At 42.7% G+C, this 22,390-nt stretch overlaps 1 protein-coding gene across 12 annotated transcripts in view; it reads left to right on the top strand.

Annotated features, from left to right (window-relative positions):
* The window catches only part of MAGI2 (membrane associated guanylate kinase, WW and PDZ domain containing 2), a 1,194,143-nt gene that overhangs the window by 930,745 nt on the left and 241,008 nt on the right, over window positions 1-22,390 (top strand). For all 12 annotated transcript variants that reach the window (XR_012251242.1, XM_073652295.1, XM_073652296.1 and 9 more), the window contains one exon: window positions 20,831-20,888. Coding sequence is in view for 11 of the 12 variants with exons in the window: in XM_073652295.1 (XP_073508396.1) it covers window positions 20,831-20,888 (58 nt within the window). In the remaining variant the exon portion in view is untranslated. The remainder of the gene's footprint in view (window positions 1-20,830; window positions 20,889-22,390) is intronic.

The following is a 22,390-nucleotide window of genomic DNA, read 5'->3' as shown; positions in this document are numbered from 1 at the left end:
TATTCTGGAGAATGAATGGTTTGGCCAATTCAAAGAGAATTTAATTCCACGTAAATTGACTCATCTCTAACTTTTAACTATAGAAATGAAATCGGTCTTGTCATTACTGTGGAGCTCCTGCTACCAATATGACTAAATACGGTGGTCTGGAAATTCACATCTATGGTATCAGTATTTTACCAAATTGCTTTTACTGATGTTTTTTTAACATAGTAACATAGTTTTTAAGGTTAAAGGAAGACCAAGTCCATCTAGTTCAACCCATAGCCTAACATGTTGATCCAGAGGAAGGAAACATGTGGCAAACACAAATCAGGGGAGGAGTCCTGAGGAGATAATTTGCATATTCCCACTGCATTTTGGGGTAAGTGAAGAGTCTCCGCGAGCTCAAAGAACACTGGATTTTGGCTGTTGGAGCTGAAAAGAGGACATCGGTAGCTTTTTTTTTAAGCTTTTTTCACTGTTTTCAGAACATTAACAATAAGAACATGGAAGAGTCCAGGAGCCATTTGGTGAGCTGCATATCCTGCTACATGTTCACAGACTTGCCAGTGGAAAAGCCAAACTTCACATGCCAGAAATGCAAGCTTGTGTCCCTGTTGGAGGAAAAGTTGCGAAATCTAGAAGAGAGGTTAACTACCTTGAAAATCATTAAGGAAGGTGAAGAGTTCTTAGACAGAGCAGAATTATCTCTTCATGATTCAGAAAGAGAAGAAATTCGAACTGCACCTGACGAAACAGAGGAATGGAAGCATGTGACCCACAGAAGCAGGAGGATCGAGAGGCAGTCAGCACCCATACTGCTCAGGAACCAGTACCAGGCTCTCACGCAGGAGAACCATGAAGAAATACAGCAAAATAAGACTTTGCCAGCAATGAATAACCTTGTAAGCCCTCAGAATCCTCCTGGATGGAGAAAGAAGAATGTTGTGAAGAAAAAACGGAAAATGGTGGTTATGGGGGATTCCCTGTTAAGAGGAACAGAGGCCGCTATCTGCAGACCAGACATAACCTCAAGAGAAATGTGCTGTCTTCCAGGAGCAAAAATTAAAGATGTGTCTGAGAGGATATCAAGACTCTTCAGACCTACAGATCACTACCCATTCCTGCTAATACATGTGGGGACAAATGACACCGCAAGAAAGGACCTGGAAACCATCTGCAGTGACTTTGAAGACTTAGGCAAGAAAGTGAAAGAATTGGGAGCGCAGGTGGTCTTCTCATCCATCCTCCCAGTGGATGGCCATGGAACAATGAGGTGGAATAAGATTCTACAGGTGAACAACTGGCTACGTCGATGGTGCCATCAACAAGGATTTGGATTTCTGGATCACGGAATGAATTACCTATACGATGGACTACTTGCTAGAGATGGGGTGCACCTTACGAAGACTGGAAAACATGTATTTGGAAGTCGCCTTGCTACACTCATCAGAAGAGCTTTAAACTAGAACAATGTGGGAAGGGAAGCAAAAGGCCAGAAAAAGCCATACAGCTGACAAATACTATTGAGATCTCTGCTACTGGAAGTGGAAAAGAAGAACAAAGACAAAACAATTTAAATAATAAAAATATGGGAGGAAGAGAAACCAATCACAAACTAAAATGTTTTTATACAAATGCACAAAGCATGGGCAACAAACAAGGAGAATTGGAACTACTAATGCAGGAAAAGGAATATGATGTCATTGGAATCACTGAAACTTGGTGGGACGATACACATGATTGGAATAAAAGGCTAAAAGGATACAACTTATTTCCAAGAAACAGACTTGATAAACGAGGAGGAGGTGTCGCATTGTATGTTAGAAAAAGCGTATATCTGCACAGAGATTGAAGCTTCAGAGACTGGGAGTTCTGTGGAAACTGTTTGGGTAAGAATACAAGGAGAGAACAACGGAAAGGACACCATTGTAGGCATTTACTACAGGCCACCTGGGCAAGCTGAAGATATGGATGAACTCTTTATGTATCAAATGACCAAGTTCTCCAAAAAATATGACGTAGTGGTCATGGGAGATTTCAACTATCCAGACATTTGTTGGGAATCTCTCTCAAGTAAAACTAACAGGTCAAGCAAATTCTTATCCTCTCTTGCTGACAACTTTATCTTCCAAAAGGTAGGGGAGAAAACAAGGGGATCTGCTACTTTGGATCTAATCCTTATAAACAGGGAGGAAATGGTTGAGGAGGTAAAGGTGGCTGGGACCCTAGGAGGCAGCGATCATGCTATTATAGAATTTTGGATAACTAGAGGAGGAAGACATGTGAAGACTCAAACTTCAAGGTTAGATTTTAGAAAGGCAGATTTTAAGAGACTCAGAAAGAGAATAGGAGGGATCCAATGGCTGGATGTCCTTAAGGACAAAAATGTCCAGGAAGGATGGGAAATTTTTAAAAATGAGATTCTCAAAGCACAATCGTTAACAATCCCGAAAAGTAGGAAGAATGGGAAGCTTTTAAGGAAACCAGGATGGATGAACACAGAACTTAAACACATGCTAAAAAGAAAGAAAGAAATGTTTATTAAATGGAAAGAGGGAGGCATATCTAAAGAAGATTATAATGCAGTCTGCAGATCCTGCAGGGCACGTATCAGGTTAGCTAAAGCTGACAATGAATTAAGGCTTGCAAGAGATGTCAAAAGCAATAAAAAAGGATTTTGGGGGTATGTCAAAAGTAAAAGAAAAGTCAAAGATGCTATAGGATTTTTACAGGATGAAAATGGAGAAATGGTAAGAGAGGATGTTGAGAAGGCCAAACTTTTTAATTCCTATTTTGCATCTGTTTTCTCTCAGAAAGAAAATGTAACATCAACTGATCTTCACTGTCCTTTTAAAGGAATAGAGGAATCCAAGTTATCTGTAAACAGAAAGATTGTGAGGGAATATTTAGCTAACATAAATGAGTTCAAGTCTCCAGGTCCAGATGAATTACACCCCAGAGTACTGAAGGAGATCGTAGAAGAAATTTTAGAACCACTCTCCATAATCTTTGAAAATTCTTGGAGAACAGGAGAAGTCCCAGAAGACTGGAGAAGAGCAAATGTTGTTCCTATCTTCAAAAAGGGGAAGAAGGTGGACCCAGGGAACTATAGGCCGGTGAGTCTGACTTCTATACCAGGAAAGATCTTTGAACAAATTATTAAACAACATGTATGTAAGTACATGGATAAGAATGAAGTGATTAACCAGAGTCAGCATGGGTTTGTAACTAACAAGTCATGTCAGACTAACTTAATTTCCTTCTATGACAGAATCACTGACTGGGTGGATCAGGGAAATGCTGTAGATATAGTATATCTTGACTTCAGCAAAGCATTTGACAAAGTATCTCACACCATCCTTATTGAAAAAATGACCAAGTATGCAATGGACCAGGCAACTGTTAGGTGGATTCATAACTGGCTTAGTGATCGGACTCAAAGGGTGGTTGTAAATGGCTTCACATCCAGCTGGATGAATGTCTCAAGTGGGGTACCACAGGGCTCCGTCCTGGGGCCTGTATTGTTCAACATCTTTATCAATGATTTAGATGAAGGAATTGAGGGTAAGCTGATTAAATTTGCTGATGACACAAAGCTAGGAGGGATAGCTAATACTAGAGAAGAGAGAGAGAGGATTCAAAAAGACCTAAATAAACTGGAGCAGTGGGCAGCAACCAACAGAATGGTTTTTAACAGGGAAAAATGCAAAGTACTACATCTGGGCAATAAAAATGAAAAAAGCATATACAGAATGGGAGGAATAGAGCTAAGCAACAGTACATGTGAAAAAGACTTAGGTATACTAATAGATCATAGACTGAACATGAGTCAACAGTGTGATGCAGCAGCAAAAAAGGCAAATACAATTCTGGGATGTATTAACAGAAGCATACAGTCTAGATCACGTGAAATCATTATCGGTCTTTACTCCTCTTTGGTCAGACCTCATCTGGAATACTGTGTACAGTTTTGGGCACCACATTTTAAAAAAGACATAGACAAACTGGAGCAAGTTCAGAGAAGAGCGACCAGAATGGTGATTGGTCTGCAAACCATGTCCTATGAGGAACGGTTGCAGGATTTGGGAATGTTTAGCTTGCAAAAAAGAAGACTGAGAGGAGACTTAATAGCTGTCTACAAATATGTCAAGGGCTTTCACATTGTAGAAGGATCATCTTTATTCTCATTTGCACAAGGAAAGACTAGAAGCAATGGGATGAAACTAAATGGGAGGAGACACAGATTAGATATTAGAAAAAACTTTTTGACAGTTAGGGTGATCAATGAGTGGAACAGGCTGCCACGAGAAGTGGTGAGTTCCCCTTCAATGGACGTCTTCAAACAGAGGCTGGACAGACATCTGTCTGAGATGATCTAGTGAATCCTGCTTTGAGCAGGGGGTTGGACCAGATGACCCAGGAGGTCCCTTCCAACTCTACCATTCTATGATTCTATGATTCTATGATAAATGTTAGTAGTGAATCACTCATTACAACATCATGCGGCAGAGAGTTCCATAGTCTCACTGCTCTTACAGTAAAGAATCCCCGTCTGTGATTATGATTAAACCTTCTTTCCTCCCGACGTAGAAGATGCCCCCTTGTCCCCGTCTCAGGCCTCAGAGTAAAAAGATCAGTAGAAAGGTCTTTGTACTGTCCCCTCCCCTCATATACTTGTACATAGTAATATGATGACCCCTAAGCCTTCTTTTTTCCACAGTAAATAACCCCAAGTGTAATTACCTGTCTTGGTATTGCAGACCCCCCAGTCCCCTAATAACCTTGATCGCTCTTCTCTGCACCCGCTCTAGTTCAGCTATGTCTTTCTTATACACCGGAGACCAGAACTGTTCACAGTATTCTAAGTGGTCGCACTAGTGACTTGTATAGAGGTAAAATTATGTTCTCCTCATGAGCATCTATGCCACTTTTAATGTATCCCATTATTTTATTTGCCTTTGCAGCAGCTGCCTGACACTGGCCACCAAACATAAACTTGTTGTCCACCAATACACCCAGGTCTTTTTCAGTTACAGTTTTGCCCAGTGTTCTACAATTAAGCATATAATTCTACATTTTATTTCCTCTACCCAAGTGCATTACCTTACATTTATCCCTATTAAAGCTCATTTGCCATTCATCAGCCCAAGCTTCTAGTTTACATAGATCCTCCTGTAATATAAAATTGTCCTCCTCTGTACTGATTACCCTGCAGAGTTTAATGTCATCTGCAAATATTGAAATATTACTCTGTATGCCCCCTACAAGGTCATTAATAAATGTTAAAAAGAAGGGGGCCCAATACTGACCCCTGTGGTACCCCACTGTTAACTGAGACCCAGTCTGAGTGTGTTCCATTAATAACCACCCTTTGTTTCCTATCACTGAGCCAGTTCTTAACCCACTTACATATATTTTCCCCTATCCCCATTGTTCTCATTTTATGTATCAACCTTTTGTGTGGAACCGTATCAAAAGCTTTTGAAAAGTCCATATACACAACATCCACTGCATTTCCTTGGTCCAGTCCGGAACTTGCCTCCTCATAAAAGCTGATCAGATTAGTCTGACAGGAACGGTCCCTCGTAAACCCATGTTGATATGGGTCATGAGGTTATTCTTCTTCAGATACTCTATTATAGCATCTCTTAGGAAACCCTCCAGGATTTTACCCACAGTAGAGGTTAAGCTTACTGGCCTATAATCTCCAAGTTCGTTTTTTGTCCCCTTTTTGAATATTGGCACCACATTTGCTATACGCCAGTCCTGTGGTACAGACCCTGTTATTATGGAATCTTTAAAGATTAAAAATAATGGTCTATCTATGACATTACTTAATTCTTGATTAGACATGTTTGGTTAATCAATGAAATTTTTCTAATTTGATTGTAAACCAAATCTAAATTATATTTCTTGATGTTTTTGTAAATTGTTTGAAAGTTCTGTTATATGAGTAATATTGCAGCGCAGAATTACTTTTACCAAACTTCTACAGAAGTAATAATTGGATAAATAGTTTACATCCTGAGTGTATCAGAACACTTATAATAGAGGACTCTTGTGTAGTCAGACTAGTTAACGCAGATGTTGTGTGCTTACTGATATATAAATATTGAGAAGATAACGGGCAAGAGATTTCCTTGGTGTCCACCACAGGGAATACATATGGCGATTTTTAATTGAGCTGTTATAGCGGAGCTTATGACATGAAGCAGGAAGAAACTGACACTTATTTAGAACAAAAAAGCTTAAATATGAGCCTTCTAAGTTCTAACAACCAAAATCTCCCTTTTATCACTAGTAAATTGGCATATAAATTGTGCAGTAAATTGGATGCAAACAAAAATGTCATTTGTATATTGAGTAATGAACAGATGCCAGTTTTTCAGCACATTTTCTTCCTAGTGCTGTCACTCCAGACTTGTATTAGGATAAAAAATTTTGGCAGATGGCATAACAAATCAAATAGAGGAAAAATTACCTCCGCACATGTGCATATTCCTGTGATCAGACAGAGGAAAGTGCCATTTTACATACTTATTTTATGGTATGACTTAATTTGAGTGCGCTCATTAAAAAGAAAATCACTCTTTCCCAAGGCAAATATTCTCTGCTTCCAGGGCCTTAAACATAGGGCAATAAACATAGCTGGAAACCTGTATATGTGGTCCTTGTACATGATTATCATTTGTTTCAGCTCATGCGTATATTAAATGACAAAGAAAACTGGGGAAATAATCAATGCAATTAGGTATAAGAACCAGAATATCAGTTATGCATATTAGGTTTAATGTTCTAGAACTAAATAGATTTAATTTACGTGTGGCAGAGGCTTGTACCATACAATAGAACATATTACAGGGAATCTGTCACTAGGTTTTCGTTATCCCATCCGAGAGCAGCATAATGTAGGAGTAGAGACCTTGATTCCAGTGATGTATCGCTTATTGGGATGCTTGCTGTCATTTAAAAAAAAAAAAAACACTTATCTGCTGCAGATCTAGCAGCTCTCTGAATGCTGAGCTCTGTATAACCCCGCCCACACCACTGATTGGCTGCTTTCTGTGTACACTGTACATGGGCAGAAATCTGCCAATCAGAGATGGAGTTATACAAAGCTCATGAATATGGAGGACTATCTGGCAGTAGGTTTTTAATGATAAATCATGGTTTTATTAACAGGAGATTATCAAAGCTAAACTAAGCAACACAGTAAGTGACACAGCACTGGATTCAGGGTCTCTGTCTCTACATTATGCTGCTCTCAGATAAGATGAATCAAACCTATTGACAGATTCCCTTTTGAAGCGATTAGTTTCGTTATCAAGTTGTTTTTTTTATAAGGACTCCAATTTGGTGATTCAGAAGAAGCCAATGAAAAGTCAATTGAGAGGCAGGTCATGTAAAAAGAATGGGTTGTGGGAGCAATCAAAAGACAATGACCTATTTTTGCTTTATTGAAATTAATGGATCCTGTAGTCACACAAGCTTAAGTGTCTAAACTGCATTCAGAATATACACAGAGGTAGTGACCACTAGTGTTGAGCATTCCGATACTGAAATATCGGGTATCGACCGATGTTCGCGGTATCGGAGTTCCGATACTTTTAGAATATCGAATACCGGAATCGGAAGTTCCCATAATGCCTGCGCTCTGCAGTGTCTCTGAAGGATGACAAGCTGGATGGCAGCGCTCTGCTTACTGTACTTGTCATTTAGTGTTAAAGGATTTATTTAAAAAAATAAGTGTTTTCATGCACCGTCTCTTTAAAAAAGCCGGCCGGCAATTCAGCAGCGGTACCCGACAATTTAGAATAGAAAGAACAGAGCATCACACATAGATTAGATAGATAGAAACATGTCAGTCACATATATAAGAAGTACAGTGATAGTGTTGATTACTGTACTTGTCATTTAGTGTTAAAATAAAGGATTTATTAAAAAAAAAATTGGCGTGGGGTTCCCCGTAATTCTCTAGTGGAGGTTAAGCAGACGGCTGGGGCAGATGATTGAAGCCTGCGAAGGGGGTAATACCCACGGAGCTTCCCAGGCTACTAATATCAGCCCCCAGCTGAATACCTAGCCTTTACTAGCTATTAAAAAAAAATGACATGGGGTCCCCCCTATTTTAATAGCTAGCAAAGGCTAGGCAGACAGCTGGGGGCTGATATTAATAGCCCAGAAAGGGTGCCATGAATATTGGCCCCCTCCCAGGCTAGAAACACCAGCCGTCAGCCGCCCCAGAAATGGCGCATCCATTGGATGCGCCAATTCTGGCACTTAGCCTCGCTCTTCCCACTGCCCTGTAGCGGTGGCAGTGGGGTAATAGGGCTGGGGTTGATGTCAGCTTATAATGCCAGCTGACATCAAGCCCAGGTTAGTAATGGAGAGGCGTCTATAAGACACCCCCATTACTAACCCCATAGTCAAAGTTAAAAAAAAAACACAAACACCCAGAATAAAGTCCTTTAATTGAAATAAACACACAATTTTTTAATGTTCTAAATTAAACCATACTTACCATCACGCCCATTCCAGCTGAAGCCAATGTCTTCTGCAATAAAAGTAAAATAATAAACCAACATCATCCTTACCTTTCCATGGTTCCCACGACAGCTTCAGCTCTGCTACATTGACATGACAGGCTGGATCGCAACAGAACGCTGCCAACCAGCTTGCCATGCCGCACACACTGAGAAGCGCAGGCATGCTTGTGCTCCTCAGTGTCTCGCTGTGACGGCATAAAGATGAGCCGAGGTCATGTCCAATGCACTCAGCTCGCCTCATGCACGTCACTGACAGCGTGCGAAAATTCTCCTGCGCTCAGCGCTTCAGCAGGAGAATTCTCTCACGCTCACTGCAAGCGCAGGTGAATTTTCCCACGCTGTCAGTGACGTGTGACACGCCCCCTGGGCCTCGTGGGGAACCCGGAACCGGACCTTTTGTGGGATGCTGGGGGTTGTAGTCTCCGCATGGCTATGACCCGGTCCGTGGCTCAGGGTGGTCAAACCGAATGGCAGTCTGTTTGTTGTATTTCAAATGTCCGACTACGCCACCCGTGGATTGCGGTCAGGATGAACCGCCGCTGCAGGGCTGACTGCTGAGGCTGGTGTTGTGGGTGCAGCAGAATGTAGTACAACTCCCCACGGGAGGAGTGTAGCCTCAGGGCAGTGTATATGGATGTTGGTGGTGATGGTGCGCGGGAGCAGCAGTAACCACACGGAGTCTGTCATGCAAGTCAGGGTCTTTACTGTTGGTGGTATTAAGGGACCCGTCCGGAATACAGGTTAACAATGGAGGCCTGGTCAGTCTGAGAGCAACTGGGAAATCCTGCTGGTCAGGGGGAGTTTGTTGGTCTACCGTGCTGACTTCACTCTTTCTTGGCTATCCCGCTGTAGTGTAGTGGTAGCCCACGAATCTGAGTGTACCGTGTTGTTCTCACCCGTATGACTGGCGACTCGGGCCTTCCGTGCTTCTCACCCCTCCATGGCAGTAGTGGTCCCTCTCGTGTGGCTGAGCCTCCGGGCTTCCTTGGGCCAGAGGACTTGAAGTCCCCTGCATGGTGGTTTTCCGCTGCTGCTCTTATAACCCTCACAGCCTCAGACTCCAGTGTCCGGCTTTGTAAGTCTCTGGCCAGGACGAACTCTGCTAGTTCCCCTCCTGGCCTCGTGTTCCTCCTCTGCCTACAGGGACTCCTCAGCCTGCTGCTGACCAGTCCCTATCTGCAACTTGTCTGGAACTTGTATCTGGCTGGTCTCCCTAACCCTGCCCCAGATCCAGTTTATAAAGGGCAGGTTTCTCCCCTCCCTGGACTGAGGCAGGAGGTGCTGCATGCTAATTGTCCCCAACAAGGGAACCTCCCACCAGCTCTCAGACATGACATTGCTGCCACTGTGGCGACCAGACCTGAGGTGCCACACGTGCATGAGGTGAGCTCATGTCCAATGAACTCAGCTCACCTCATGCACGTCACTGACAGCGTGGGAAAATTCTCCTGCGCTCAGCGCTTGAGCAGGAGAATTTTCCCACGCTGTCAGTGACGTGCATGAGGTGAGCTGAGTTCATTGGACATGAACTCGGCTCATCTGGATGCCGTCACAGCCAGACACTGAGGAGCGCAAGCATGCCTGCGCTTCTCAGTCTCTGCGGCATGGCAAGCTGGATGGCAGCTTTCCGCTGCGATCCAGCCTGTCATGTGAATGTAGCAGAGCTGGAGCCATCGTGGGAACCATGGAAAGGTAAGGATGAGGTTGCTTTATTTTACTTTTATTGCAGGAGATCGTTGGCTTCAGCTGGAATGGGCGTGATGGTAAATATGGTTTAATTTAGAACAATAAAGAATTGTGTGTTTATTTCAATTAAAGGACTTTATTCTGGGTGTTTGTGTTTTTTTTTTTAACTTTGACTATGGGGTTAGTAATGGGGGTGTCTTATAGACGCCTCTCCATTACTAACCTGGGCTTGATGTCAGCTGGCATTATAAGCTGACATCAACCCCAACTCTATTACCCCACTGCCACCGCTACAGGGCAGTGGAAAGAGCGAGGCTAAGTGCCAGAATTGGCGCATCCTAAGGATGCGCCATTTTTGGGGCGGCTGACGGCTGGTGTTTCTAGCCTGGGAGGGGGCCAATATTCATGGCACCCTTCCTGGGCTATTAATATCAGCCCCCAGCTGTCTGCCTAGCCTTTGCTAGCTATTAAAATAGGGGGGACCCCACGTCATTTTTTGGGGGGTCCCCCATTTTAATAGCTAGTAAAGGCTAGGTATTCAGCTGGGGGCTGATATTAGTAGCCTGGGAACTCTGTGGGTATTACCCCCTTCCCAGGCTTCAAACATCTGCCCCAGCCGTCTGCTTAACCTCCGCTAGAGACTAAAATTACGGGGAACCCCACGCCAATTTTTTTTTAATAAATCCTTTATTTTAACACTAAATGACAAGTATAGTAATCAACACTATCACTGTACTTCTTATATATGTTACTGACATGTTTCTATCTATCTAATCTATGTGTGAATTCTCTATCCTTTCTATTCTAAATTGTCGGGTACTGCTGGTGAATTGCAGGCCGGCTTTTTTAAAGAGACGGTGCATGAAAACGCTGTTATTTTTTTAATAAATCCTTTACACTAAATGACAAGTACAGTAAGCAACACTGTCACTGTACTTCATATATATGTGACTGACATGTTTCTATCTATCTAATCTATGTGTGATGTTCTATTCTTTCTGTTCTAAATTGTCGGGTACCGGTGTATGCCGCTGCTGAATTGCCGGCTTTTCATGTAATACATTCTACATTATTCTTAGTTGTTTTCCTTCATGTAGAATTAACCTACAAGGAAAGAAAGGGTTTATTTTTATTCCGATATTTGTGTCCCATTGACTTGCATTGGTTTCCGGTATCGGAATCGGCGATATCCGATATTTTTTGGCTATCGGTCTGATCCAATCCGATCCGATATTTCCCGATATCGGAAAGGTATCGCTCAACACTAGTGACCACCCAATAGCAAACTACAGAGCCCAGAAGCAATAACAAGAGTGGCTTTTAGGCCAAGTTCAGATTGTTACTTGCTCCACTAGTCAGCTTGCATAGATGTTTGTACAAAATAAATCTAGCATCCTTTTAGTTCCTGTGGGTGGGTGAGTAACTATTACTGTAGCCTTCCTGCTCCATCTGTGCTGTAGTGGTGCTACTAATCTATGTTCCCTGCCCTCGGTCTTATACTTACCAGCCACTGTCTTCATCTTTTATCAGCGCTGTTCCTGTCGGTCTCTAGCAGTTTGTGACCTGCTGGATCGCTCCAGTGTTTGCTGGGCAATTCTAGAGTTACAACTCAATGTAAGTCTATGAGAGCCAGAACAAGGCTCTCATAGACTTATATTGAGATCTTGTGACTGTTCTAACTGACCGGAAGTCAGATGTAAGTTGTGGTCGTAAGATGAAGATGGTGGCGTGGTACCAGAGGGGCCTTGGGAAGAGCAGAAGATGGCAGCTGGTAAGTATAATATAATACTAGGGTCATAGAGCTTAGATTAGTGGCACCACTCCAGTGCTGAAATACAGAAAATCGCTGGAGTGGTGCTTTAAAGCCATGGATATAGTTGCAATCAGAATCAATGACTTATTTTTGCATATTAAACCATGCCTAATTACCTTTAAAAGTTGCATTTTCCCACAAAGCCACACTCCATTGTCAATCGCGGTGTAAAAAGTGTCCAAGTGGTGGTTAATAAGTGTGCCGCATGACATGTGCCCCAGAATTCTGCTTCAATTTGCCATCCGCCTAAGTAGTTTTTGGTACAACATAGGATACAAAATTACATAACATAAAAAAGTAAAATTAATTCATTGCTACTGAATATGCAGCCCAACCCTGTGCCTTTATTGGCGTCGATTGGCTGCTCTTATGCTTCTCTTGCTTTGTACAGCCTAGAATCTATTGGCTGACGTCCCCTGTCCTTTACAGTGCAGATCACTTGATGCCGTTACACCTGACTGAATAGTTTGATAAGAAATAATTTGAAATTATTAAGCAATTTCACAAAGTGTCTGAGAGTGAATTCACGCCTGTGGCTTCTCTATTGGATTCACATGAAGCACAATTCTGGCCATAGATAATGAGTTTAATTCAGTAAAGTGGTTGTTACTTGAGCTTCATTATCCAAGACTCCACGTGTCTCTGTGCACTGTATCTAGCAACTAAAATCTCCAGATATTGATAATTGGAGAAACTATACCAACATTCTTTCAGATGTCCCTTAAAATGGAACTTTTCATGATTATAGGTAAAGGACTGTTTATTAAAATAATGAACGTATTATAGAGCATAATATTGCAAAATAAATGGCATACCAAAGTAAGTGTTGGGGGTTAGTAAGCACTTGCGGGCAGAGTTGGAGATAATTGCTTCCATGCAGTAAAGAGTAGCATTATTCATGGCAAGTAATGTTGTTCTCTTCTTTAAACAAAATGTTTTAAGAAAAGTTAACGTGTTAAATTGAGCATTAATGAATTCAATCCCAATACTTTAATTATGTAAACTATATAATGTGCATAACTGATGAGCGCTTGTTTATCATATTTTTCCTTAGAATTTTTCAGGATGGGGCTTCTCTGGTTTAATATGAAAGAAAAGCTATAATGCCAAATTACCTGCTTTAAATCGTATCTATCATCTGAGGTGTCTTTTAGAATTTGTCGTGTGTGGACATGAGGAATAGTTTCTGGCCATTATTTGGCTTGCTGCATTTTTCACCAGTTTTCCCTTCTCCAAGCTCTGTCTCTAATTGTCCATTGCCCTTGAGCATAGCTCCAGTGGATGGGAGACTAGCTGCTATGATGTCTACCTTACACAGCACACTTAAAGAAGATCCTGCTCTCCAAACCCTTTGCTGCATAGAAGACATTATACAGCAGTACTGCACATGTTAACCAAGCTCTGGGCTGAAATAAAACATTTGCTAGAGCCTTCAGCACTATCTCTACCTCACTCTAGAAGTTCCCTCTTTCTCCCCCCTGCTCTCTATAGACTTCTATGGGCAGCATATAACCTGATCCCTCAGTAAGTTGATAGTCTGTCATATTTCTCAAAACAGATTTTTTATCAATTTTTGAGATTGATTAATCAAAGATGTGGACATGGCCATATTCCGGTTTACTGAAAATAACGGCCTTCTACTTAGTTCCTAAAATACTGTTAAAGAACGAAGGTGTAAAATAAAGGTAAAATGGACAAACATTTCATCAAACATGGACAAATATCTTTTCACATTTTTTAGCCTTGTTTTTTATTGTACAAAAGGTGGTTATGAAAAATTGTTTTCATGCAATTAATATCCTGTGAATAAATCTGTAATATCAGTAAATATCTACAAAAATATTTTTTATTGATTCATACTTTTCTTAAGTTTCAGAATAGTAATTTTCAGAACAAATATTTTAATATAAGGTTGGCAATTTTAATTGTTACTATATCAAATTTGGGGTGGCTCACTTCTTAGGACGTCTGATTCCTTGTATGCAAAGCCTCCATTCAGATGAAGAATTAGAGCTCCTCATTAATCCAAAATTGGGGATAAATGGTAGTATCTGTGCAAGGCCTGTGCAGGGAAAATTCAGAATGAGCTGCTTTGCCCTACACAGTGTGATGGCTCTTGTTCTTAGAATCTAAAGGGTCTCAGCTGTCAAGCCTCCATAAAAAGAACAGTATATTCTAATGATGGTGAACAGGGGCACGGGGCCGGTTTGCTGTGGGCTGGAACTGTGTTCTCTTCGCACTGTAACCCCCATTCTAAATACGAAACTGAGTGGTATGTGAGGTGCTGTGGGGTTCTTTCTTTACTCACTTGGGAGTCCTTGTTACGTCCCCATCCATAGGACTGGCTGCAGCTACAGATATGACGGGAGACCATAGGTCCGGTTAAACAGGTTCAGCTTCACTGTGCAATTTGGATTACATGCAGTTGCAGCACACAGTGAGACAGAATCCCCTCTGGATGATATTCTCTTAGACCAGTGTACTATCAGTCCTTGACTCCGTTCTGCCCGACCTGCCCCCACCTCAACAGCTCCTGTTGGTACCAGAGAACTTCTATCAGACTTAATCGCTTCCCTGAGGCCTACCATCTTTCCCTTTCGCTGTGATCCGGCTGACATCTTCCTCACAGGATACACAGACACAACATCAAATGTCTTTTCCGGGCCTAACCCTAACCCTAACCCTAGGCCCAAGACTACCCTGACGTCCAAACGAAGCTTTGGATGTGTCCTCATACTGTTAGGAAACTTACACTGACTGAACCCTTCGCATCTTCTTTCTTAGAACCCATTCACACCTTCATTATCTAGCACTTCCTAAGAACTTCACTCACACACTTGACTAGACTACTCACTCTACTCTCCACTCTCTAAAACTAGGAAGTGCTTCAGCTTTAACTGTGTCAACCCCTCCCAACTAGTGGGCTTATCCCTTGTGTTAACTGTATGCAACTTGTGTGATGCGAACTATATCCCTATCCTTTGTAATGGTTCCCATAGTGGGCAGACCTCCCCCATTCCCTGTGACGGCCTTGAGGATAAAACTTCCTGGAAAACAGAGACCCAAACTGGCCAGAAGGATAAAATTTTACTTTTTTTATCAAACATGTAGCATAACACATTACCATATCACACTTCATGTAACATACCTGGCGGCGCCCTTGCATGGTGGTCCATCTCCCACTGTGCAAGAGCGCGCACTTGATCTCCTGTCCAGAATGTCTCTCTGGCTTCCCTCCATGCTGTCTGTTTCTGCTGCTTAAGGGCGGCGCCCGATCACTTCCTGCTTTTTGTACCTGCTGTGGGTCACACCCCTTGTGCGTCCTCAGCCTATTGCTGTCTGTCACCTGGTATATAGCTCAGCTGCTCCAATCAATCCCTGCCTGAGCATAGTGTTTCTTTCAGTGTGTGCTTGCACTCTGAAGGTGCCAGGTCCCGTTCTGTGTTCTCTTGTCTGCCTATCCTGGAGGCTGTATTTCCAGGCCTGTCTGAACACGCTCCTAGCCTGTTCCTCCTGCCTTCTAGGGGCCGATTACCTAGACCCGCTCCTGTATCTTGTCTGTCCTGTCTGAACACGCTCCTAGCCTGTTCCTCCCGCCTTCTAGGGGCCGATTACCTAGACCCGCTCCTGTATCTTGTCTGTCCTGTCTGAACACGCTCCTTGCCTGTTCGTCCTGCCTCTCTGGGGGCCGTATTCCCAGACCCGCTCCTGTATTCCGCTGCAGTGTCGGTCTCCACTGTACACTCAGTTCCAGTCTGAACTCTCTCCTATCCTTTACCTGTTTTGCCTCTATGTCCGTTCCCTTCCTTTTTCTGCAGAGTCTGAACTCATACCTAACTCCTGCTTGTTGTCTCTGTACTCCCGTTTGTGAGTTTGTGGTCCACTCGCTACTTCACTGCAAGTACCCTGTGGGTATCTGGCTCTGCCTTTCTCTTCCTGTCTGTTCCGTGTGTACAGAGTCCTGTCCCCCCTGCTCCGACTCCTTTGCTCACCGCTCTGGCGGTTCTAGCCTGCTCTGGCTCCTTTGCTCACCGCTCCGGCGGTTCTAGCCTGCTCTGACTCCTTTGCTCACCGCTCCGGCAGTTCTAGCCTGTTCTGACTCCTTTGCTCACCGCTCCGGCGGTTCTAGCCTGCTCTGACTCCTATGCTCACCGCTCCGGCGGTTCTAGCCTGCTCTGACTCCTTTGCTCACTGCTCCGGCGGTTCTAGCCTGCTCTGGCTCCTTTGCTCGCTGCTCCGGCAGCCTTGCTCCGCTCTGACCCTTTTGCTCACTGCTCCGGCAGCCTTGCTCCGCTCTGACCCTTTTGCTCACTGCTCCGGCAGTCTCGCTCCGCTCTTATCCTTTTGCTCACTGCTCCGGCAGTCTTGCTCCACTCTTGCTCACCGCTCCAGACGGCCTCGTCCTGCTTTACTCTTGCTCACTGCTCCGGCAGTCTCGCTCAGCTCTGACCCTTTGCTCACTGCTCCTGGCGGCCTTGTCCTGCTCTACTCTTGCTCACCGCTCCAGGCGGCCTCGTCCTGCCCTGCTCTCGCTCACCTCTCTGGGCGGCCTCACTCTGCTGTGTTTGTCCGCCACATCTGTGGTTCTGTTCCTGAGTCCCAATGTGTACTGGGTCCTATCCCGCCAGTGTCCCTACCTGCTAGTGCCTCCCTGTCTGCACTCTAGCTGTGCTTGCCTGTACCCCTCTGCCTGTATTGTTCCTGAGTTCCAGTGTGTACTGGGTCCTATCCCGCCTGTGTTCCTACCTGCTAGTGCCTCCCTGTCTGCACTCTAGCTGTGCTTGCCTGTACCCCCCTGCCTGCATACCCGCCTGCCTGCATCCCAGTCGAGCCAGCCTATACCCACCAGTCTGTGTGCCAGCCTACCAGTCTGTTCCTGTATTCCCCTGTGTGGGTCAACAGCCGTGTCCGGGGTCTGCCCTGGAGTAGCACCTGGTCCCTCTGCTCGGTTCCTCCTTGGTGCACTGGCGTCGTATGCCGTCGTGCGACCCTGGTCGGATCGGGTGAATACCTAGTTACGCCCCTCCAGGCATTCACTCTCCGGCACGGTCCAGTGGAATCACTACAATCACACGCACACGCCGCTCAGCCCGGGCGTGTGCATTACACTTCACATTAACCATCTGTTGCCACAATGTCTTCTGTCACTCCCCTACAATAGTTTAGGTGTAGAAACCTGCATGTGGATTTTATTTAATGCAACTAAAACAGGCTTATGTTGTTTGCTTTACATGAAATATAGGCTTAGATTCCTTGAATTCTTCCAAAAAGGGACATTGACCAGGCCAATTTTTACAATTCTGACCAGTGTCACTTTATGGGGTAATAACTCTGGAACACTTCAACGAATCCACCTGATTCTGACATTGCTTTTTCGTGACATATTGTACTTCATGATAGTGGTAAAATTAATTTGATATGACTAGCGTTTATTTGTGAAAAAATCAGAAATGTAGCGAAAATTTTTAAAAATTCGCAATTTTAAATCTTTAAATTTTCATGCCTTTTCAAATTTTCAAAATAGTTAACATTTCCCACATGTCTACTTTACATCAAAACAATTTTGGAGCCAACATTTTTTTTTGTTAGGAAGTTATAAGGGTTAAAAGTTGACCAGCGATTTCTAATTTTTCCAACAAAGTTTAACAACCCATTTTTTTAAGGACCACATCACATTTGAAGTGACTTTCAGGGGCCTTTAAGGCAGAAAAATACTCAAGTGACACGATTCTAACAACTGCACCCTCAAGGTGCTGAAAACCACATTCAAGAAGTTTATTAACTCTTTAGGTGCTTCACAGGAATTTTTGGAATGTGGAAGAAAACAATGAATGTTTTAACTTTTTTTCCCAAAAATTTTACTCTAGACCCCAATTTTTTTATTTCTGCAAGGGTAACAGGAAAAAATGGACCCCAAAATGTGTTGTGCAATTTCTCCTGAGCATGCCAATACCCCATATGTGGGGGAAAACCAGTGTTTGGACGCACGGCATGGCTCGGAATGAAAGGAGCACCATTTGACTTTTTCAACGCAAAACTCGCTGGAATTGAGAGCGGACGCCATGTCGCGTTTGGAGAGCCCCCTGATGTGCCTAAACAGTGGAAACCGACTCACAAGTGACACCATTTTGGAAACTAGACCCCTCAGAGAACTTATCAAGATGTGTAGTGAGCACCTTGAACTCCCAGGTGCTTCACAGAAGTTTATAACATTGAGCCGAAAAAAAAAATTTTCACATTTTTCCCACAAAAATGTTTTTCAGACCCAAATTTTGCATTTTCATAAGGGTAACCGGAGAAATTGCACCATACCATTTGTTGTGCAATTTGTCCTGAGTAAAACGATACCCCATATGTGGGGGAAAACCGCTGTTTAGGCACACAGCAGGGCTCGGAAGAGAAGGAGCGCCATTTGACTTTTTGAATGTTAAATTTGCTTGAATAATTAGCTGATGCCATGTCTCTTTTGGGGGGCCCCTGATGTTTTTTTTTTTTCACTGTTTAGGCACAAGTGACACCATTTTCGAAACTAGCCCCCTCAGGGAACTTATCTAGATGTGTGGTGAGCACCTTGAACTCCCACTTGCTTTACAGAAGTTTATAACATTGAGCCATAAAAATACAATTTTCACATTTTTCCCACAAAAATGTTTTTCAGCCCCAAATTTTGCATTTTCATAAGGGTAACAGGAGAAATTGCACCATACCATTTGTTGTGCAATTTGTCCTGAGTAATGCCGATACCCCATATGTGGGGGAAAACTACTGTTTGGGCGCACGTCAGGGCTCGACTACTTGCCGGAGGATGCCGATACTGTTAACAGTGTAGCAGATAATGTGGCCCATGGGCGACCAGCCCATCTGACACTTGCCAGTTTACCTAATGGCAAGTCTGGTGCTGTAATATAGTACCAGCGAGGTAGATGATGTGTTAAAAATCTCATGTACATGTTGCAGAAACGGTGTGTATTTTGAAATCCACAGCAAGTCAATTGTCTGTCGATTTCCATTACAAATTTCACATTTTGCAACGTGTATTCCGAAATCCACCACAAATATTCAGCAAAACACACAACAGAATCTGTATGTAACATGTAGATTTTGTATGGGAAATGCTGTGCAATTTCCAATTAACATCTGCCCCATGTGCAGGTACACTGATGCAGCCCTTTTTTTCTCAGAATTGATGGAAACGTGCAATATTTTATACATGTGTGTTCGTCATGTGCTTAGAATCATAGAATATTAGAGTTGGAGGGGACCTTCAGGGTCATCGTTTCCAACCCCCTGCTCAATGCAAGATTCACTAAACCATCTTAGACAGATGTCTGTCCAACCTCTTTGTTAACTTGTGTACTAACCTTTACAGTTATACAATTATGTAACCACATCATAGCTCCCAACTGTCCGGATCCAGCAGGACAGTCCCAATTTCAGGGAGGTGTTTCACTGTCCCTAGAGGTCAGGGCTATGTCCTGGCATTCACTCTGTGTTTGTGAAGTCTCCTCTTTTAGCTATGCAAGCTCACTGCGAGTGTTACTGAGGAACTCATTGCTCAGTAGTTCCTCCACCTCTTCCGATTCTGGGAAGGGAGGTGGGGGGTGGCAGCATCTGTCTGGGCTCTGTACATGCTTGCTTACATTTAATTAACTCATTCTTTATTTTTCTTGAAGTGTCGTCTTCTCCGGGATTTGAACACCCAACTTCTTGCATGGCAGTCTGCAGCTGTGGCAATGAGTCACAGACTGCAATGCCACATATAGGAGAATTTTGTCTACTTGAAAGTACTCTGCATAACAGGCATATTGTGCTGGTACATACAGCTACATATCTACACAAGTGTGTTTCTATGTATCTGTATTATAGAGGTAAATTAGTCAGATTTGTTTTGTTTCTATAAAATTACTAAAAGAATGAAAATTGTCTCTTCAGAGAGAAAGAGGACTAGAACTCTAGTGCCACCTACAGGAAGTAGCAATCCTAAAAGTCAATAGTGACCCTTTAACGAGCCTTATCACATGACTTAGGATAAAAGCCAATACCAGAAACTCAATTTGCAGACCCTGTGTTTCGAGGTACTGCCCCTCGTCAGTGCAAAGTGTGAGATCTGGTTTGGCTGAATGCACTTTTCTTTTAAAAATCACAACTCAGAAAATACCATATATATTTGATATGGTATCCCTGTAATTGTAACCCATACAATACAGGGAACAGCTTACAGTTATCGGTAAATGGCGTCATTTTTTTATTCTACGTTAAACACTTAAGAGATGTAACAAAAAAATGCAATGGTGAGGCTGTGTTCACATGTAGCATAAATGCTTCTTTTTTTCTGTTGCTTTTTGTCTACAAGTTTTCTTCAGGTGTCCACACAACACAATAAAAATCTTCTCTGGTTATTGCATTTTTACTGTGTTTTTCTTTAGGCCTTTTTAATTTGAGGTGTTTTTGGTGTTTTTTGTTACAACTATGAATGAATGAACAAAAAATAAATCAATAGGTCCCTACCACCCTGAACACAGTGGGACAGTCTTGGATTTGGATCTAAGCCTTGCTGTCCTGGGTGGTCTCCGGAATGCCGCCCCTGACCTCTTCACCTGCCAGGATAGAAAAAAAATGGTAAATGGGTGTGATTAAGGGAGTGACCAAATATTTTTCCACAGCTCACAACGTGCCTTCATAGTTTGATTTCTCTTTGTTCTGTGAAAGTTGGGAGGTATCATTATGCCCACATGGTCCTTTATTCTGATGGGTCTTGCCAATTACATAATGGTATGATATTTCTATGTTTTTCTTTCAGAACTTCCTTATGGCTGGGAGAAAATTGATGATCCGATCTACGGCACATACTATGTTGAGTAAGTTAACAACTTGTATTTCACTTCTCATTTACTATAGGATTTTTCAACTCTGTAGACATATCTGTTGCTCCTTGAAAAGGCAAGTAGTGTTTGCTGACTGCACAATTGATGCATTTTTTTGATATTCCTCATTAATGTACATTACAGAAATTCCTAAAAAATTGAACCGTTTGTCCATAATACTTTTACTACCTTTTTTTTTTTTTTACAATCTTGGTTTTGGCTTAAAAAAGCTAGTAGAAAACTACACCAATCTACACGGCATAAACCTGGCCTAAAGTGTCCTTTGTTATTTATTTGTTCCTGCTCACCAACAGTTATCCAACTCAAAGGGGTTGTCCAGTCTTCTGGTGAAAGTTTACAGTCACTCTGTGACTGCAGACTTCTGTATCTTTACAATGTACGCACCACAAGCTGTCAGGATTTTTGGGCATACCCGGCGAGCGTGGGCGGTTATGTGACCTCAACGTTGCGATTTGCATATTTCCGGCCACATTCCGACTAGACTTGCTCGGTCTGTCTCAATTCACTTGTATTGAGCAAGGTCGCGGACACATCTAGTCGGCACATGACCACATGTATACAAATTGCCTACTTGTAGTAACGTGACCCCCTCCTCTCACTAGCAACAACCCAGAATCCTGAAAGTGTACAATTTGCACGCTGTAAGGATGTGGAATTATGGAATTATTAGATTTTCACCAAAATACAAGACATCCCCTTTAATACCTAGATGTAATTTGCCTACCTGCCTGCCAGCCTTCTGTAAACTATTTAAACTGTGTATATCTTGATGATTTCTTATAAACATTACCTGTTTCTTCACTGGCGGACAAGGACAGAAAAGGGCCCCTGTACAAGAACATTATATGGGCCCTTTACAGTCCAAAAGGTCATAATAATGCACAATTCCACTTGATTTGAAGGTAGAAATTGGCCCCCTTACCTCTTGGGCCCCTGTTCGGCCGCACAGGTTGCACCAGTGATATGTCCGTCCCTTTGTTACAATCTACAAGGAAATAGGAGAGAAAGCTCCTGAGAACAGAGCCATATCTCCTCTTGTTTGAATGGTTGAGTTATGCATTAATCTGTATTGTCTGATACTATTTGTACATTTGCCCTCTGATTATTGCTTGCATATGCTCAACACTTTAGGTCTGGTTTAGGATTGTGGCCTATTTGTTCTTGTAAGGTACGGCTCATAATTTACCCAGCAAACTATAATCCACTGTTACTGAAAAATTTCAGGCCCATATCACCTTCCTTTCAGAAAAAGTGCAGAGACCAAACACAGTCTTGTAAGGAAAAACCTAAGTAATTAACATTTTGCCCAGTTGAAGCATTGAGGCACCAATGACCTCTTTGACAGCGGAGATTAAATATTTTCAACAGCATGATAATTAAAAAAAATATTTAATATGTTAAAAGTAAGTCATAGACCTCTTAAAAAAAAAAAAAGTAAGAGAGGAAAACTAATCAATCCACGAAAAGCGAAGTCA

Source organism: Phyllobates terribilis, unplaced genomic scaffold, assembly GCF_046119375.1.
Source record: "Phyllobates terribilis strain yellow unplaced genomic scaffold, ASM4611937v1 Scaffold_11__3_contigs__length_659146591, whole genome shotgun sequence".
NCBI classification, from domain to species: Eukaryota; Metazoa; Chordata; class Amphibia; order Anura; family Dendrobatidae; genus Phyllobates; species Phyllobates terribilis.
The sequence above is the reverse complement of the archived record's forward strand: the minus strand, read 5'-3'. Positions and strand labels throughout refer to the sequence as shown.